Genomic DNA, 14,671 nt, shown 5'->3' with positions numbered 1-14,671 from the left:
TCTTCAATATTGTTGTCATATGATACCCTCTTTGGCCAAGTTCCATTTTGCTGGTGCGCACTGCCCCTTTTTTCTGCCCTGAAATCTGCAGGCTGACACAGTGTGAATGCTGATATCTCTTGTAGATCTAATGGGGCAGGATCCTCCAGCCTCTGCACCCTGTTGCAATGAGTCTTTGAAGGGTGGTACTTGGCAGCTGTTGAGATCATAACCCTTCATTTTTTCTCTCCTCCCCTTTCCCCGTCATGACTCTCCTTTAGGGGAATGTTCGCGGCATTAGATACAACAAGGAGGAATCATGGCTGCTCTTGTAATCACAGTGTCCTCTTTTTTTACTGCTTCCATGAACAAAATTGTGTCCTCACAACCGCTTTCACCTCTTGCATTTCTCTCCGGTCCACCTCGACCTCTCCCCTGCCCCACCCCTCTATTCGAGGTTGGCATTCCATCTCATAGGGGAGTAATCCTGCTCATCCAGGATGACGTTCATAGTCAAACCTTCTCACTGAATACCCAGCTGCAAGCTGTTGCAGTCCACATTTTCCTTCCTCGCTTCACCTTTCCTCTTTGTACCATCTACATTCCTCCGTCATTTGGTGTCACTGGGGTGGACTTCCTCCAGCTTATTGGGTTGGTGACTTTAATGAGTACCATCCCCTTTGGGGCTCTTCCAGAACTATCTGAGAGATGCCCTCGCGGCTGACCTCCAATCAATTCAACTTCATCTGCCTTAACACTGAAGCACCCAAGTTCCTTTCAGACTCCAAGCATACCTATTCCCATTTGCACCTCTCGTTCTGCATTGCCCAACTTGTCCGTTGTCTCATCTTGTCAATTCTCTCTGTCACACATTCGAGCAACCGTTTACCATGTGCTATCCATTTGCTGACTCCTACTCCACCTACGTGTAAACCCAACTGGCAGCTTTCATAGGCTGACTGGAGGCTTTACTACATCCTGCTGACATTCAACAAACAACGTATCCCTAGTTGTGATGACTAGGTGGAATACCCTATAAACGTTATCCATACCACTGCAGAACATTCCATTTGTCACACCTCACTTTTGCTGCGCTGTGCTCCGGTCCCTTGGTGGACTGTGAGGCATGCTGCGATGCAATTTGCTGGATTACATTTACTATTTCTTTTAACAGTTCCACTCCCTCTTCCATCGTGTGGTCCAACCTCTGATGACTCTCTGGGACCAAGGTCCATTCCCCAATTTCCGGCCTGACTGTAGCAGATAGTGTCATTGTGGACCTCAGTGCTATCTCAGAATCTTGAATGTTACAATGCTGCCTTAACTATGCAGGAGCTATATCATGCTATCACTTCATCCTGATCTTCCACCCCAGGGCCAGACGACGTTCACATTCAGACATTGCAGCACGTCTCTCTTGCAGGCAAGGATTAAGGATTTCCCCCCCCCCCCCCTTTCCCCCTGTATGTTCAATTGCACCTGGGCAGATGGCATGTTTCCCAGATGCTGACATGAAGCCTATGTCATACGCATACCTAATCCTGGTAGGGACAAACACCTTTTTCTAGCTGCTTGCCCCATTTCTCCCATCAGCTGTGTTAGCAAGGTGATGGAACATGTTATTCATGCCCGGCTGATGCAGTGGCTTGAGTCTCAAGATCTAGTAACCACTGCACAATGTGGATTTAGAGCACACATTTCAGCAGTTGACCGTCTCCTCACTTTGTCAACCCATGTCACGAATGGTTTTCTGTGGAAGTACCAGACCATGACTGTGTTTTTTGGTTTGGAGAAAGCCTACGACACCTGCTGGAGGACTGGTATCTTCCATACTCTCTACATGTTGGACTTCCAAGGCCACTTGCCCCATTTCTTTCAGGAATTTTTAAAAGACAGAGTTTTCAAGGTACATTTGGGTTCTTCTGTTTCAGATATCTTTATCCAAGAAAACTGGGTGCTCGGGGCTCTGTCCTGAGTGTCATCTTCTTTGCTATTGCCATTGGCCCTATTATGGCCTGTCTCCTGCTGGGAATCTCTGGCTCCCTTTTCATAAACGATTTTATGGTCTATTGCTGTTCTCCATGGACTTGTCTCCTTGAGCAGCATCTTCAGCAATGTCTTAATCGACTTTACACATTGAACATAAACAATGGCTTTAGCTTTTCTGCTGACAAAACCGTTTGTATGAATTTCTGGCAGAGCAATGGGTTTCTTCCACCATCTTGATACTTTGGGCCTGTTGCTCTTTCATTCACTGAAACTATGAAATGCCTGGGGCTCATGTTCGATAGGAAACTTGCTTTGTTCTCCCATATGTCTCACCTGGCCACCCACTGTAACTGGTGACTCAAAGTCTTATGTGACCTCAGCAGTACTTTCTGGGGAGCGGATCAGACTGCCATCCTCTGTCTGTAACTATCACTTGTCTGTTCGAAACTAGACTGTGGGTGTTTAGTTTACACATCTGCATGTCCATTCATCTTCGTTGTTTAGATACAGTCCACCGTCTTGGAAACCGTTTGGCCACTGGCACCTTTTACACTAGCCTGGTTGAGAGTCTCTCTGCAGAAGCTGCCGAACTACCACTGTCATACTGACATGATGTTCTCCTCAGCGGATATGCATGCTGTCTGTCTGCCATGCCTGGCCACCCATCCTATGCCGCCTCCTTCAGTGATTCCTTTGACCACCAGTATATGGCGCATCCTTCTTCTCTATTACTTCCTGGAGTTTGCTTTCGGCTGTCGCTCCGGCAGCTTTACGTCACACTATCTGCCACTTTCCCAGTGGATATGAACCCTTCACCACCTTGGCTTAGTGCAGCGGCTCTTGTTCACTTCACACTTCATTTGCTTTCTAAGGACACTACTCCAGATTCTATCTATAATTGTTAGTGTCTTAACCTTCACGTGGGCCTTAGTGATAGTACCTTTGTGTACACTAATGGCTCTCGGACTGACTATGGTGTCAGGTGTGTCTTCGTCATTGGCACCGACCATTTCCGGTATCCATTTTTGGTATCGGTTTCCGGAACACTGCTCAACATTTACACCAGAGCTCTTCGCACGCAGAACATCTGGCAACATAGGCTTTTCATTTGTGTCATCTGCTCCGATTATCTCTGTGCCCTTCAGAGCCTCTGTGTGCTGTACACAGTCCAACAGGTCCACCGAGCTTACACTTGCTCACTGTTGAGGGAGCCACTGTGTGATGTTTATTTGGGTCCCGAGTCACGTTGGTCCGATAGGAAGCAAGGCCGCTGATGCTGCTGCCAAGGCTGCAGTCCTCCTACCTTGCCCTGCTAGTTCTTCCATTCTTTCTTATGATCTCTGTCTGCAGATGGTGTCACTTTGGTGTCTCCACTGGTCTAACATTCATGGGAACAAGCTCTGGGGAATTAAACCTCTCCTGGCTGCTTGGCCAGCCTCCTTTCAGCCATAGGAGGTCATTTTAGCTAGTTTGAATATTTGGTATTGTCATTTTAGCCATCGCCATTAGTTAAGTGGTGATCCCCCATCACTTTCTGCTCATTGTCGTCAGCCATTGACAGTTCGCCACTTCCTGACGGAATGTCCTATTTTTAACCACTTAAATTTTAATGTATGTGTGCCTTCTGAGTTATCAACCATTTTAACAAATGATGCATGGGCTGTCAACTGTATTTTACTTTTTATCCATCGTAGCAATATGGCAAAGGAAATTTAATCTTTAGCTTGGGACCTCCGTTGTCTGTATGGCGTATTTTGTGGCCTTTCCTCCAAGAGGAAGCCATTGTTCTTAGCTCTCTGTCCTGTCATTGATTGGGCTTAATACATAGTCTCTATAAAACTCCTCTTTCGTATTAGTGTTCTAAGGTTCTGAAATGGGCATGTATGACCTTAGTTGTTTTTGCGCCCTAAAGCAAAACAACATGAAACCAGCTAACTTTGGGATACAAAGAACAAAGATCTACTTTCCAATTCTCCTGAATATGCAGAGGAGAGGGAGAGAAGACTCTACAACTGATGGATTGAAAACAGTCCTCAGGAAGTGAGGAATAGGAAGATTTTGGAGAGGATGAAAAGAAGGGAAGAGGAGTTCAACAGAGAGAGAGAGAGAAATCTGAAAGTATCAGTGGAGTACTGTTACAAGGTTCATCCACCTTAAGGGGCAAGCTAGTTAGACAGCGAACAATACCATTAAGTCTTAAGTTTTATAATATAATGCCACTAGGCACTAGGAATTCGTGTTGGGTGAGCAAGAGTTCAAGAAAGCTGCACATTTCAGAGAGATTCAGCCTGTGATTAATATTGTGGTGAAAGAGGTAAGTGGAATTACCTGTCAGTGTATTGTGAGTGAGTATTTTCTAGGAAAGCATAAGAAGAACTGTATCGCATGGACAAAGTTCTGAATGATGTTCCAAAACTATGGGTTAAAAAAACCATTGAATAGACAAAAGAGATGCGGAGTATAAGAGTTCAATGAAATCGACCATGTACTGTTAAAGGAGATTTGTCCAGGATAATTTATTAAAAGAGAAAGAGTTCCCAGTGCCATTCTCAGTCACAAATGATAGTGAGAAGTAAAAGACAATTATTTTATGTGCGACATTGTAATGTGCCTTATAGTAAGAAGTGTATTTTCTAGCATTTAAGAGGTTGTAAGACAGTTGAGCAGGCATGAGGACTTTGAAAGGTGTGATGAGGCGACTTTGAAAGATGTGATGAGGCTTTAAGCAGTATATGGAGAGTTTCCAGGATGGGAATAACTAGCAGGATGCTAGTTGGGTGTTGTGTTGTACGTTTGCATGAGAACTAATGGACTGTTAATTAGTGTGACACAGATGTAATCTTTTAGCAGTAAGAAAGCATCTAATAGACTATGTATGATAAGGTAAAATCACATCCTCTAAACCTTGTAGTTCAGGTCTCCTAGTATTTCTGAAATGAAAATTTTTGTAAATATTGTACATTCTTGGCAATATATTTTAAATGTCATTGCAGACTGATCCAGGGTTGAGACCTGGAGGCCGGTTCTCTGGAGGGGAGGTGTTTGGATATTGTAGTGCTGCCATTATTCTTTATCTATTTTGGGGAAACATAGCAGTGCAGCGTTGCAGGAGCCATAGGCAGCTGGCGAGCACAGGATGTCAGAATGCTGGTTACAGCAATATGGCTATTTTCGCATTGCGAGACAGACCAGGCCCAGCTCTGCAAACCTGCCAGCACAGTGGATAGACAGGCCTCCTGCAGAATGGTCCAAGCAGTTTCTCCACCAACGAGTCATGGAAGTGTGACTCGAAGTGGTGCAACAGCACAGCAAATAAGCCACTATCTCGTACGAATAGCTGTGACTTTTTAGCAGAAATTTTCACTGCCTGGCAGACTGAGTATGATGAGTGGTCTAAGCCAGGCACCACTGCATTGTGGGTCAGCCTGCAGCCACTGTGATTCCAACCAGCTCCCACTGCAACACCATCTTCTAAAACTGAGCCCTCCTTCTGGAGCTTAATGCCTGTCCACAGGTGGGCCACCTCCAGGCTCACTCCAGCAGCAGCTCGATTCCTGCAAGGGAGGTAATGGATTGTGACTAGGGCAGCACAGCTGTTCTCCCTTATATGCTGGAGCGGGCGGGCGCCATGATTCATTGCGCAGCCACTTGTTAAGGCGGAACTGCCCACCAGAAGGCTGGCACCTCTGCAATTATTCTGGTTGTCTTCTGTACCACTCCTGCCACCTACACATATTGTGGCACACCTAACTGAATTGCATGCTGCTAGCTGGAAGTTGGTGTCAGCACTTGGGGCGCACATTTCAAGACCCTCAAGCAACCATCACTGCGCCGCACATGCCTATTGCACAGTGCACCCAGGGTGGCATGGCTGCCTCACCACAGCATCTGAGTGTAGTTGTGTGGATTGTAATTAAATAGTTGACGTTAATCTTCCACTGGTCTGCATCCTTGCCGTGATCCTTCATAACCACCGAACCCTGAAGTGGCCCTTCATCCGTGGGTCATGTTGAAAAGTAATAAATTAAAAACATCATGCCTGATGCAGCAGTTTTACTGTCCGAACAGCAAAATTGTAGAAAGCGATAGACCTTTTCCTTTCATCATTTTGCTGAGTGTACCACTGAGAAAAAGTTTAGAAAATGTTTAAAATGATGTGTAAAGTTTGTTGTAAGTCTTTAAGTACTCTCATTCTCAAATACTGTATGAACAGTATGGTGATCTTCACGTGGTTAGTTACACTGCCTCAACACTACACAATGTTTATAACTGTAATATGTCATACTCCATTGAATCTTTCACATAAGACTATACCTCTTAATGAGCAGATTATGTCAGGATTTCAAATTTTTAAATTAAGTCATTATTTATATGAAATATTGAAAACTAAGTTTTTATTACCCCTTCAAGCCATTAAATAGGCAACCTGCAATGGGTTAGGGTTTCATGCCCTGGGACAGTCACTTCAGTAGTACATATTCTAAAGGAATAAAAAAGTCGGATATTACAGGGACACTGCTCATGCATGGTGACAAAGTTGACCTCCCAGTTACTGTGGTTTTTGTTCCTTTTATCAGGGTATAGAGTATTAAAACTGGTAAAGACTTGTGATTTTCAGTCTTTGCAGACCTGTTAACCCCATAGATAACACAGACTGAAATTGTAGAGTTTATTTTGGCTGTTGGTCTATGAATTAAATTTAAAAATATTTTTTTGTATTGGTTTGTTGTCCCCATTGGAGAATTTCCATTATTACAATAATAAACTTATTGTAATTGGAGCCCAAAAACTGTGAGAATTTGTAGTATCAATATATGCTTTGTTTCAGCCCAAATACCAACAGAAGCAGCTCCATTAAGGCCACACACATTAAATGTTCACTCTTATAAGGCTCCAACTTTTTGTGATTTTTGTGGTGAAATGCTGTTTGGACTTGTTCGTCAAGGACTGAAATGTGAAGGTAAGCCTTTATTTGTAGCTGGTATGAGTTTTTAACGCTTTTTCTTTTTGATGATTTGCTGTTTGTTTAGCATGTTTTTTTTTAATTTAAATATCAGTAGTCTGTTGTGCTTGCTATAAGAAACTGAAGTGTTTTTGATGGCTTTTTAACATTTATGATTTTACACAATGTAAGTACAAAAGGTTCTAATGTTTTCACAGATTGAGAGTAAGACAGTTTTTATTTTGCTAGCTTCACTCTTTGCTTAATTTAAATACTTAATCCTTTTTTTAAAATATTTATCAGGTGTAAATGTTGTTTAAGTCCCTTTGACTGAGAGGGGGGGGGGGGAGGGGAGGCACTGTCTCTTTTTTCCTTCTCTGCCTGAGATTCCACTGATACCTATCCTTCCCACTTCCTTTATTCCACATGTGTTGTCCATCTTTGAGAAGCAGCTGAGAGGTATGAGATGCCGACATAAAAATAACTAGTGTTAATTGATGGAATAAGATCTACAGATTTGTGAAATGGGTGTTATTGAAGGTAGGTTACAGAAAGAATCAAACAGTTGTGGCTGCTGAGTCAATCCACAAAATCTGCATCATAAACAGGAACCTGTTTTTAAGTGTTAACTTTCTCATCTGACTCACAGCCACCTTCAGAAAAGTTAAAAAAATTTATATAGCAGAGAGCTTTGTTGATTCCAGTTTCTGAAATTCTGAGTTTTAATATGTTGGAAAGTGTATACAGGCCCTAATGGTACAGATAAAAAAATTGACTGTTCCAGTGAGGATGGGGAGAGCGCTAAGCATTAAATCAGTATGCCACTCTTATATTGAGTCAAGTGGAGCATTATTTGTTGTCAGTCTAATTTCAGTGCATTTCATCTTGCAGATACATAAACCGCTGTCTTTTACTTATTTTGCTAGATCTTGCATTATAAAACCAAATATAGTGAGCAAATAGTACTTTTATTGTCTTACTCTCAATATTTTGCTATATCATCAGTGTCATGTTTTAAGAATAAAAATCAAGCAATTATGATTGAAGATGATTTCAGAAGAGAGAAGTTAAATTTACTCTCAAGAACTGAAAATACTCGGCATGAAATCAAATGATTGAACTTTCACACACTGTTTTGCTCATGGCAACAGAGTATGGCATCACTTTGTGCTAAAAGTGACTTATGCTCTTGATGTACTGAAAATATAGCTTGCAATTGAAAGTCAATACCCAAAAATGTTGGTTCATAGGATTTAATGTTTCTCATATTAGTTATATAATAAGCTACCTTAAAGAGAGACAATGTTGGGAAATCATACCATAAGAAATTTAAGTCTATGGTTTAAAATTGCCAAGAGCGTGAATAAACTTTTCAGAAAAGTTTGTCACTGCCCTCATGACTTGGATGGTTCATGTTGTTTGGATAATTGAAAGACTCTTTCTAAACAACCTTTTGACCACAGAAAATTAAAATGTACAGCCACCAATGTAATGAAAGTAAAAGTAAACCAGCACTCACAATGACTACATGGTTGTCTACACCACTCAGCCTGTTAAACAATGGAAAATCCAGGATGGAATGTAACAGTATTACGAAAAGGAAAGTTGCTACTCAGAAAGTTGCTCCTCATCATATAGCGAAGGCACTGAGTCGCAGATAGGCACAACAAAAAGACTGTTACAGATAAGCTTTCGACCAACAAGGTCTTTGTCGAAAAATAGGACACACACACACACACACACACACACACACACACACACACACAAGCTTAGACTGTGCATGTATTTCCACTTAAGGAAAAAAGGGTTTTCAGCACTGGAAGTTTCTCAGCACTGGTTTATAGCACTGTGGTGTCATTTGAACATTCCGCCACTACTATAAAACATTAACCATTATTTGCCTCTTAGAGCTTGCCCGCAGTTAACATGCTGGCACATAGCTATCTGGAGGATAATTAAAAAGAACTGCACAGTGCCTTTGTAAAGAAAACTAGAAGGGCTATCTTGACCCAGACTGTACGTAACTCTCTCTGCATGATTAATTTGGTCTCTAGTTGTCCATTATGAACAATAGTACAAACCCCTGAGCATTGTGATGTGTGAAACAGGTGGGCAAGGAAACATTTGGAATGGAACCTAGGTGAATAGTGTTGAGTTCTCTTCATTGAGTGCAGTACTTGTCTGCCTGATGATCATTGTAGAGGTGTAATGCAGCTCCACAGGCTCAGCAAACAGGTGGGTCAGCCATGTTTAGAGCTGGTACCCTGTAAGGATGTCAGATGCCACTGATGGCTGTTGAGGGTAACTTAAGGGCTGTGGAGTATCAAGACAGGATCTTCTAATCCAACCCTGCAGCCATGATTATGGTGATTGATCTTCCGAAACAGTAATGCGCGAGCACATTTTGCACGTCTCGTGAACACCATCCTCTGGAGGCAGGAAATAACCGAATGGAATGACCTGGAGTATCTGCCAATATTAGCCTGACACAGCATGCCTGTATCTATTTGAAACTTACTGTGCATTATCGTAGGAACCTTCTCCCCACCCTGGATGACTTGAGGAAGGGACTGATTTAAGCAGCAATTTCTCGATCACCTTGTGCAGAGCTTGCTGAGGAGACCTGACGATGTTAGACTGCATGGATTGGAGCTACACAGTGTTCAATGTTGTCAAAGCACAAGATTTTTTTTATTTCACAGGTGCACAAAGATGTATACTTTTAAACAGACTGCCTTTACTTTATTAGTTTTTTCACATTAAAGTTACTCTTTTTAGTTCCGTAATGTATACTGTTTCATTCCCTGCTCCTTTTGGGTCTAATAGCACAACATTTGCAGATATTCAGGTGGTGCACTATTTTTGAACAGATTCTGCTAAATTTTTATGATGTTATTTTTTTGAGAGTAATGCCAGAAACTAGTTTGAAGAATATCTAACGATATATGCGTGATAGAAAGTGTGTTCTTCATATTTGTTCGTAATAATTGATCCCCAGTTACCACATTTCATACCTCTTCACGTCCCTTGACGAATATAAAAGCCTCTTCTATATGATTGTATGTGATTTTTTAGTTGCACAATTACTATTACCAACTCTGTGAAATGTAGAAGGATTTTTTCCTTCATATATAAATATTAATAATTTTTGTCTACAAGGTGAGCTCTTTCTGGCCTCTCCGTAAAAAGTCTCTGCACTAGTTTACGGGTTAGTATGCTCATGGTATCTTTCAAGAATACTAAGATGAAACATGAAAATGTTTTGGATAATGGCTAAAATATAAGAATCCAACACAGATTTGTAAAGACTGTATTTCAGTACATAATGGAAATTCCATGATTGAAATGACACATGAAAATTAAGGAAAGGCAACTACGTGCATATAGCTAGTGTTGGGTGTAACATAGGTGCATTTAAAGACCATATAGGGCATTTTCTTGTGAGTTTAAGCTTCCGCCGCCCCCCCCCCCCCCCTCTCTCTCTCTCTCTCTCTCTCTCTCTCTCTCTCTCTCTCTCTCTCTCTCTCTCTCTCATAGCTTCAAAGCTGTGACAGATCTGACTGATGAGTGATTTTCAGTGTAGGCAGGTGTATGTTGGAGAGTAGGCAGGTGGAGGTTGAAGAGAGAGAGGAATGGTGTGCAGCAGTGAGGGGGAAGGTTTCCATGGAAAGAAGAGGTTAGGAAATACCAGTGCTTTTGTCCTTCAATCTTCTGGTGAATTTACTACCATTCAACAGTAGTGCAATTCTGTGTTTAAACTAGTTGAGTTTGTACTTACTAATAAGGGACATTGGTAGTGTGCCTATGTTAGTTATATCACCTCAAAATACTACTATTCTTAGGCTCCTTAACTGCTAGTAGTTGTTGGGAACAGCTGTGTCAAAAGTCATGCACAAACAAAACAGTTCACTGGTGTGTACCTCCTGTAAAACTGCCTCTGCTCATTTTCTTGTGCGCTTTCTGGGTTGTATTTGAAATGCTGCTGTTTGTAAACGGAAATCAAGTGATGGCATATATTTACACTCACAAGCAGGTGAGTTAGAGATAACTGTTATGTGGAAAGAATATTTTGTGCGTTACTTGACTGATGTCAGCAGATCACATATTGGCATCGACAGGAAAAAATTGGTATTATTTAATGGGGAAATTCAGTTGGTGTGGTTTTTTTTTTTTTTTTTTTTTTTTTTTTTTTTTTAAAAGTCTCATTGTAGTTTGTTATACGGAAAATGAACTGTCATTCTTACACTAACCTCAGGCTTGAGTACAAAAGAAAGCAAAGTGCAGTTTCAACATCCAGTAACTATCAGTTACGAATATTTGTAGATTATCTTGCTCATATTTGTGACCTTTTGTTTTGTACAAGAAAATGAGAAATTTCACAATATTTCGTAAAGATCACCAGTTTTGTGGTATTTCGCTAAAAACATCAATTTCATGTAATGGTTTTTGTGAAATTTTCTTGTCCCTGCATATTGCGCATTGGCATGGCAGGCAAGTGTATGATGGACAGAATTTGTGATACCAGCATATTTGATTGTAACCAAATTTTGTGTTCTCACTGCATTGGACACTCAATTTCTTTAGTTGTTCAGGCTCTTGGCTTCTCACTTACCACTGATGGATACTTGTTGCCAAAGTCTCCAGGAGAGGCAGTTGTTGTGGGGAGAATGTGTTGAGAGCAAGACTGGCCATCAAAATTTTGCCTGAACAAGCGGATCATGGCACGTATCAGTGGCAGGTATGAATATGATATAAATGAGAAAACAAGTGCCACCAAGACAATACTCAAGTAGGTGATAGGAATATTCTTATCTGGGGACTGCATACCACGGGATGAAATGGAACTGCAGGTACATGTACCATCATCTCTCATGATACCGAAACCCACTGACTTGTTAACGTCAATTTACTTATCCACCTACAGTGCTATAAGGCTATTTGTACCTGACACCTCATAACTACCAACTGTTGGAGAATGATTTGAGACACACTGAGTAGATATGAAGCTTGTTCTATGGCTTCTTAGGTTATGTAACCTTAATACTGTGAGTGTATTCAGAAAAAATTGAAATGAGTGTTTGGCGACATTGGCCGGGAGGTCCCATATGGGGCAGGTCCAACAGCCTTGGTGGAGGTCTTACTACATTCGACGCCACATTGGGCGACCTGCGCACCAGATGGGGATGAAATGATGATGAAGACAATACAGCACCCAATCCCTGAGCGGAGAAAATCCCCGACCCAGCTGGGAATCGAACCCGGGCCCCTTAGGATGGCAGTCCGTCACGCTGACCATTCAGCTATCGGGGCGGACAGCATATTTCGAACACACAATGGAAATATGCAACTGTAATATCCTTGTAACCTGTAACTATACCAACCAGGTATCTGTGAGTGGGACATGAAACTAAAATAGCATTGTAATGAATAATACCAATGTAAAATCATGTTTTGTAATTTCTCACGCATACCCTCGTGTCAGCCACTCTACAAGGAATAGTGGTGTTCTCGATGTTCCAAGCTTTGAGTATACTTATTTTTTGGGATACTGATTTTCAACTGAGTTATAGCGATTCAAAAGTAGTAGTAGTTGACTGAAAAACTTGATGGTGGCCGTGTAAATATCTCGGACTTCTTTTCCAGTCTGAAATAAACGGCTTTAATTTCAAATTTTTGAAAATAAATACAAAAAATTTCTTCAGGAACATTTTCTGTATATTCTTCATAAACAGTACCTTGAGTTCTTTGGTATCAGAAACAAGACTTTCTTAGTACAGGAATATCACATATATTATTTTCTTCATATCTGACATAAGCATGTGGATGCCAGCTTGACAGTTCTATGTATGACCAGAAGATGAATACATTTACAAATGTACATTTGTTTTGTTCCATTCTATCAACATTATCAACTGTAGCTTTTGCTTCAGGTCACTGCACTTCTCTGACCTGGGGGTGTCAATCCATGGAGTGTGCACAAACACAGGTGCTTCCTTTTTTGAAGTAAATGCAATCATCATCCCCCCTCAGACACCTGTCGCCCCTCAGAATGACTCGCCACATGCAAAATACATAACAGATTTGCACAACAGTTGCACTCTCATAAATATTAAATTGCTGTGTCATTTTAAAGTCCTTGAATCTCATTTGTCAGAAAGGTAATCATAGGGTTACCTAGCACTCTTCCTGACTGATATGTAACATCATAGGATGTATGAGAGTTTGAAAGTTCAACTGATTTGAACCAGTGCTGTATCTCAGTCAAGTATTTCTGTAATTGAATTCTACTCTGCAACAGTGGTGTAAAATCCATCAAGGCAAGTTGAGCAGAAGGAAATAGTTGTTGGCTGAGATGTGTAAAGCTTTACAAATTATTTAGGAACAAAAGGGAGACGTCTCACTGAAAGGCAGAAGTGCTGGATTGTCAATAGGTACACAAAAAAAAAAGGTACAGAGCTGTGCTGGTTTTCAGCATGAACTTCCATTTTTAAGCTTGTAGGAAAAACCTGCACACACACACACACACACACACACACACACACACACACACACACACGTCTCCCTACGAGTGTGCGAGGTGGGGTGGGATGAGGGATGGAGAGAGGCAGGAGCCAGGGAGGGGGTTGTGGTGAAGTGTCTAGTGACTCACGGGAGAGTGGAGAGCTGCCTGTGGGCTAGCTAGGGGCACAGGTAGAGGGGGCAGGTGGAAGACAGCTGGGCACGCAATTTCACAGACTAGAGTGTGGGATAACAGTACACAACTAACACAAATTGGGCGGGAGTATTGGGGTAGGGGATGGTGTGTATATATATATATATATATATATATATATATATATATATATATATACAAACGCAAACACTATTGGGTGGGGAGTGGTGGGACAGCGAATTACCCTAGGTTTAGGCCAGGGAGGTTATGGGAGCAAAGGATGTGATGTAAGGATAGCTCCCATCTGGCAGCAGTTGTTGGCTGCAATTGGATGCAAATCACATAGTTTGTTTACAAAAATGGACAAACATAAAATAGTTCTGTTAACTCTGTCAGCCATTGCCAAAGAAGTGTGAAAGAGGTTCTGAAGAAGATTCCGGACTCCTCAATGACTTGAACGGCGAATAGCTGGTAGAGGAATGCTAAATATGCTGTAATTAACAATGAGAAATAAAATGTACCACAAATCACTTTTGGCAAAATTTATGTTATAAAATATGGTATTAATACTTAAATGCTTAAATCATCTGTCTTGGCTCCACTGCTCTTGCTCTCTCATATTTTTCTACTTTCCACATTGTACAAATTTAAAAATCTTGTTTTGACAGTGTTGAAAATGATAGACTGCTATTCACCATATGATAATGAGTCACAGATAGGCCCAACCAAAAGATGGTCAGACAAGTAAGCTTTCAGCCGAAAAGGCCTTCATCTGAATTAGACAAAACAAACGTGTATGCTCTCTCTCTCTCTCTCTCTCTCTCTCTCTCTCTCGCACACACACACACACACACACACACACACACACACACACACACACACACACACAGTGTACAAGTTATAATGCAGAAAGCATCAGATATAAAAAGCCTTCTATTACCAGTATGTACTTCCCTAAAAATGACAATATTATAAAAGGATAATTGCTGCTCATCATAGAAAGAAGACATTGAGCCGCAGCTAGCCACAACAAAAGTATTTCTGAATGTTTTAGTTTTTGGCCAAAAGGCCTTCTTACGAAGTAGGAACACACAAGCATAACTGTAGTG

General features: G+C 41.4%; 1 protein-coding gene across 1 annotated transcript in view; it reads left to right on the top strand.

Moving 5' to 3' along the window:
- The window catches only part of LOC126480210 (serine/threonine-protein kinase D1), a 232,288-nt gene that overhangs the window by 47,177 nt on the left and 170,440 nt on the right, over positions 1 to 14,671 (top strand). Inside the window, exon 4 of the mRNA XM_050103847.1 lies at positions 6,797 to 6,928. Coding sequence (XP_049959804.1) covers positions 6,797 to 6,928 — 132 coding nt within the window. The remainder of the gene's footprint in view (positions 1 to 6,796; positions 6,929 to 14,671) is intronic.

The sequence above is a fragment of the Schistocerca serialis genome, chromosome 1 (genome assembly GCF_023864345.2).
Source record: "Schistocerca serialis cubense isolate TAMUIC-IGC-003099 chromosome 1, iqSchSeri2.2, whole genome shotgun sequence".
Lineage (NCBI taxonomy): Eukaryota > Metazoa > Arthropoda > Insecta > Orthoptera > Acrididae > Schistocerca > Schistocerca serialis.
The sequence above is the reverse complement of the archived record's forward strand: the minus strand, read 5'-3'. Positions and strand labels throughout refer to the sequence as shown.